General features: G+C 50.1%; 1 protein-coding gene across 1 annotated transcript; it reads left to right on the top strand.

The window, feature by feature from the left end:
• The first annotated feature begins 2,218 nt into the window (after positions 1-2,218).
• Positions 2,219-4,882, top strand: FOXI2 (forkhead box I2). The gene is made up of 3 exons (XM_071811548.1): positions 2,219-2,694; positions 2,793-3,022; positions 4,340-4,882. Exons 1-2 carry the CDS (start codon positions 2,226-2,228, stop codon positions 2,975-2,977), a joined length of 654 nt encoding a protein of 217 aa, XP_071667649.1. The 5' UTR covers positions 2,219-2,225; the 3' UTR covers positions 2,978-3,022; positions 4,340-4,882.
• Positions 4,883-5,507: the final 625 nt, after the last annotated feature.

The following is a 5,507-nucleotide window of genomic DNA, read 5'->3' on the forward strand; positions in this document are numbered from 1 at the left end:
GAGGATTTTCATGTCCTTGGGTGTCAGCTCTGCTGAGAAGGCGAGAATTTAATGAGCTCTCTGTAGACTTGGAAATTCGTACATTTAGGAAAAATAAGGAATAAATTCCCTTGTTTATATGGTAGATGTCTAGAACTTACACGGAAATTCAATCATCCCACACCGAAGTTTGATAACACAAATAATGTCGCTCTGCCAGGCGGTTTTAAGCTGATGATACAAACACACGTTGCACCTTTCCCATGGTTGTGGCTGTAGGTGACACCCGGAAAAGCAACACCATGGAAAACAAACAACCAACAACACCCTTTATGAGGAACAAGAGCATCCATGGCGATACCTGGAGGTCAATTTGGTGCTGGACATCTCCAGGTAATCAATAAGTGCAGGGAAATTGGATAGTTTTCAATTTAATGTTTGGGGTTGGCTTGTTTTCTGAACTCATTTCACTGAAATGGAGAGAATATTGCACTTTGGAGATTTGAAGACAGATCTAAAAAGCTGCCTAAATTGTGTGAATCTGCTGTTTCTAACTGCAATGTGCATATTGGAAGATTCAGTGAAAACTTTAGTAGGACAATGGTTTTCAACTTTTGGGGGGGGAATGGCTCCAAGAGGGTGGTAAAACCAAACCCTTGCCTTGCAGCAGCCTGTATGTTTGTGTATATCATACATACATATTACACACACGTATACATGAATATATGGTTTGGGAAGAAATAGTTCAGATGTGAGAGTGATATTAAAAATGTTAAATCTGGTGATACAGATGTACTTTCACACCTGTATTTGCAGACCCAAAATACAGATTTTAAAAGTGTATGAAATGCCACCTGAAGTGTTTTAATTCTCTACCACGGATCAGTATCCTTTTTATATTCACCTATATATAGCTATAGCTATTGATAAAGTCATGCCTTTTATTGATATTTATGAGGAATGGTCTGAAATTTCAAAGACAGGCATACTCCATAGCAAAAGAATACACAGAAGCGCAATTTAAAATCATTTTTTCATCAAATCATGGCACATCTTCTATCAAAGATGAAAAATTGTGATTATTTTTTTCTATTTTAACACTGATGGGAGAAAATGTAACCAAAATTCTGGTTTTACAGGAGAGTAAGAGATGCTGAAGGCAGATGAAGACCGCCGCTTTTTGTAAGCGTATAGAGAAGTTTAGTTTGAGTCAAGGAGTTCAGTATCAGGAGTAGCACATAGGACTTCATGTGCCTTCAGGGGTTTCGCAGATGGGAAATTCAAATTTCCAAATTATGCTGATTTTTGTATTGGACTTAAAGGAAATGTGCATTGATAATTTCTTGCAAATGTATTTATTTGCTGGAAATCAAAGCGTGCTGAAGGGACAGCTGGGCCTGTCAGGCTACTTTACCGTAGCAACACAGATGCTAAATAGGGGTATCAGGCAGGGTAGGGATTGCACAAGTCAGCTGAAGTTCTGAAATTGGTTTGTAAGGTACCAAACAGGGATGTTTCAGCTTTACTGCTGCAGCTCTTGCATCTCCCCTGCCATGGGATCATGTAATCCGCACACAACCCCCAAAAGCTCAAACCGCTAAGCCCTGGAAACTCCCGATTTGTTCTTCAGTCTCTGAGGGACGTTTGCAGAGGGGGTTTAGGCACCTTTTCCACTTTTCCTTACTTGCTGGTGATTATCTCACTAGAGGAAAAAGGCTCTTGTGACCGTAGGGATTTCTCACCCTGGCTTGGGGAGGATGCAGCCTTTCTGAGGAACAGGAGCATCCACGGTGATACCTGGAGGTCGATTTGGTGCTGGACATCTCCAGGTAATCAATAAGTGTGGGGAAATTAGATTACAGATTTCACGCCCCGGGTTGGGGAGGATGCAGCAGGTGCCATCAGCCGCTGGCTCCCACTGTTCTGTTGTTCCCAAATTTGCACGCTTTGCTCAGGAAACTTTTCCGGCGATGCGGATCCTGGGGCTCCGAGCGGCTGCGCTCACCCGGCACCTGCCCGTGATTTATTGCGCGGGGCGGCGGGGCCGCGTCCCCCCGCGGGGCTGGGGGCGCGGACACGCGTGGGGCGGGGGGGCGGCCCGGGCTGGGGGGTCCCGCCCCGCTCCGCTCCGCTCCATCCCTGCCGGGCGCGGGGGCCGCGGCGGCCCGGCCGGAGCCGCGGGCGGTATTTAAGCGGGCGGGCGCGGAGCGGCGCGCAGCCGCTGGGGCTGGCGGTGCGGCGGGAGGATGCAGACCTTCGAGCCGCCGCCCCACGCCCAGGAGCTGCTGGACGTGGCGGTCTGTCCCGGCATCTACCCGGGCCGGTCCCAGCCCCCGCCCGCCGCTAATCCCTACCTGTGGCTCGGCGGCCCCGCCGCCCCTTTCCTGCCCGCCGACCCCTTCCTCCCGCCGGGCTGCGCCTCCGCTCAGAGGCCGTCGCCGGGCTCCGCGGGTGCGGAGCGGGGCTGGGCGGTGCTGCCCCCGCAGCAGGAGTGTCTGCGCCCGGCGAGGCCGCCCTATTCCTACTCGGCGCTGATCGCTATGGCCATCCACAGCGCGCCGGGCCGGCGGCGGACCCTCAGCCAGATCTACCAGTATGTGGCCGAAAACTTCCCCTTCTACAAGAAAAGCAAAGCGGGATGGCAGAACTCCATCCGGCACAACCTCTCCCTCAACGACTGCTTCAAGAAAGTCCCACGGGACGAGGACGACCCGGGTAAGGGGATGGGGACCCTGCGGGCGCGTCCCCTCAGTCCGCCCCGATGGGGTGCGGAGACGACGGCTGCGAAGGCGGGGCCGTTCCTCTCTCCGCAGGCAAAGGCAACTACTGGACCCTCGACCCCAACTGCGAGAAAATGTTCGATAACGGCAATTTTAGGAGGAGGAGGAAGAGACGGGCCGAGGCCGGTGCGCCCGAAGGGGCCGAGGGGAGCGGCGGGGACCCGCGGGGGTCCTGCCCCGCCGGTCCCTTCTACGGCCGTGCCGGAGCGCAGGCGTGACAGGGGCTCCCCGGGAGCACCGAGATGCACTAATGCATGAGAGAGGTATGTTTTTGTAATGCGCATTTATATATATATATACATATACATACATACATATATATAAAATACAGAGAAGTGCGGGAGGAAGGGAGTGGGATGGGGTTGTGCTGGGAGGCGGGTGAAGCCGTCGGGGCTGCCCGTGGATGCTGCTTTCCCTGCTTTTTCACACTGTCCCATCCCACCCAAACCTTGGAAAGGCTTTAATCTTCTGCCATGTGAGTGTCCAGGGTGGCTTTCTCACCTTTTCATGGCCAAGGGCAAAGCAAGAGCTCCCCGCAGCTGTGATGCCCTTGCTGAAAGGCTTTTGCCAACTGCGGGTGTCCCAGGTGGGTTAGGGGAGGTAAGTGCTGGGTTTGCATCCTGGACTTTCCGGAGATGCCAGAAGAGAGGCCGGGGTGCAGGGAGGGCCAGGGGGATGTGTCCTTGCTCCTGGGCCCCCCTCCCATGGGGAGAACCGAGCTGGCATGGAGGGCACCCAGCCCTGCCATCCTCTGCAGGATTTTTAAATAAAAACCCCTTTATTTTTTCCAAACGCACAAGATCATCTTTGTGTCAGCCCATGAAGCCACCAGTAATTTGTACAAAGTATTTCAGGCTTAATCAAGCATCCAAAATTAAGCTCAGTCCCTGCTGAGGAGCTATTTAAATGCTGGTTTTCCTGCTAATGGCTTCGATGGTCACTTCTGGGGAGCTGGTGGCCTGTGGTGCAGGCCCCCCATACCCGCTGGCTTCCCGATTGCTTGAGGCTTCCATGGTGAAAACACCTCTGATTTATCCGTGACATCCACATGTGCATGTGTTTTCTGCATTTTTTTAAATGAAACTTTGGAAAAATGCAGCGCGGCACCAGTGTACTGCTAAAGAGCTAAATATAATATTGTTGTTATTTACAAGAAAACAGCCCCCAAATTTCTTCTTTATTAATCTGCTATTTGAAAAAAAAAAAAGCTTCATACAAGTAAAGTCACTATTCCAAAGCAGCTTTTAAAATATTTCAGACAGAATCTTTATTACCATTTTTCAGGGCTATTAAGACCTTTAAATTATCACTCCTGTTTCCTTTTGAAAAGGAGTAGAATCCTGTTCAAGGTTTCAAGCTCTTATTTCAGCTGGTTAACCTTTAGCTACAACATTAAAGGGTCCAGGGAAAGCTCTTTTTGCAATTAGCTGCATTTTAAGCTGCTTTTTTTCTGAGTAGCTGAAGGTTGTGGTGAGCAGGTTATGTAGAGAGTGAAGAGGGGGAGATAGCCTTGTATCTTAAAAAAGGGGGGGAATGATTAATTTCTTGGTGAAAATGGTGAAAACGGTTATGTGTTTCAGTTGGCATTCAAACTGTAAAAAGCTGCCTTTGGACTGTGAAATTCATTCTCCAAGAGGTGGGCACACGCTTTTAAAAAGGAAGGATGGAGAAACTCTTGCCCTGGCAGTTCCAGATGACCCTGCCTGAGACACCGCGAAGACACCAACCTCAGAGCTGGGAAACAGATGACATCCCTCAGCTTCAGGACACAAGGTGGATCCAACCATAGGGGCCAAGCGCTCCATATTTTCAGCTTGGACTATTTGCCCGGAGAGAAACGACACCATTCCAGGACTCTGAAAATGCAGCAGAACAGAAGGAGGAGAACTCCCAGTGGCTGCAGGTGCTTCAGGCTTCCCCAGCGAGGTCGTCATTAGCAGCTCCGCTGGGTCCTGCCCTGGCAAAGTCCATGGATAGCCCAGTGAAAGGACCACACTGCATTGCCAGAACTCTTCTTCAGGGACTATTTAAGATGGTAATTCAATGTGTACATGGAGGCCACCATTTGTATTTCTTTGTGCTTCTGTTGTACTCTGATTCTATTTTTGTGTATTGGAAAGAAAAGGAGATTTTTTTTTTTTTTTTAAATAAATCAATCTAATTTGAGCAGAGATGTAATCCCTGTATGCAAAAACACTGCTTGAGGGAAAAACTGCAACAGGTAATGGGTCTCTGAAAAAAGGGTGGATGGGATACTGGGATGGGGTGCTGTGGTGCATCCTTGCTTGGGTCAGACTCCCATGGAAGGTTTCTTGAGCTTTCTAGAAACCTGCTTGGTCTGTTCAGCCTGGAGAAGCTCAGAGGGATCTTATCAATGCTTGTAAATATCTCAGGGTGGGTGTCAGAGGAGGGACCACTCTGTTCAGTGGTGCCCAATGACAGGATGAGGGGCAATAGGCACAGACTGAAACACAGGAGGTTCCATCTGAATATGAGGAGAAACTTCTTCACTTTGAGGTGCCAGAGCCTGGCCCAGGCTGCCCAGAGAGGCTGTGGAGTCTCCTTCTCTGAGACATTCAAACTCGCCTGGACTGACCCTGTGTGATCTGCTCTGGTGACCCTGCGTGAGCAGCTGGGTTGGACTGGATGATCTCCAGAGGTCCCTTCAACCCCAGCCCATCTGTGAACCACAGCAGACTGATGGCACCTCAGCTGTCTTTCCTAGGTCTTTGTATGAAACACCGCTGA

The sequence above is a fragment of the Patagioenas fasciata genome, chromosome 8 (assembly GCF_037038585.1).
Source record: "Patagioenas fasciata isolate bPatFas1 chromosome 8, bPatFas1.hap1, whole genome shotgun sequence".
Classification (NCBI taxonomy): Eukaryota; Metazoa; Chordata; class Aves; order Columbiformes; family Columbidae; genus Patagioenas; species Patagioenas fasciata.

Coding starts and splice junctions, on each gene's coding strand:
- FOXI2 (XM_071811548.1), top strand. CDS start 2,226: ATGCAGACCTTCGAGCCGCCGCCCCACGCCCAGGAGCTGCTGGACGTG. Junction 2,695..2,792: donor ACGGGACGAGGACGACCCGG/GTAAGGGGATGG, acceptor CTCTCTCCGCAG/GCAAAGGCAACTACTGGACC.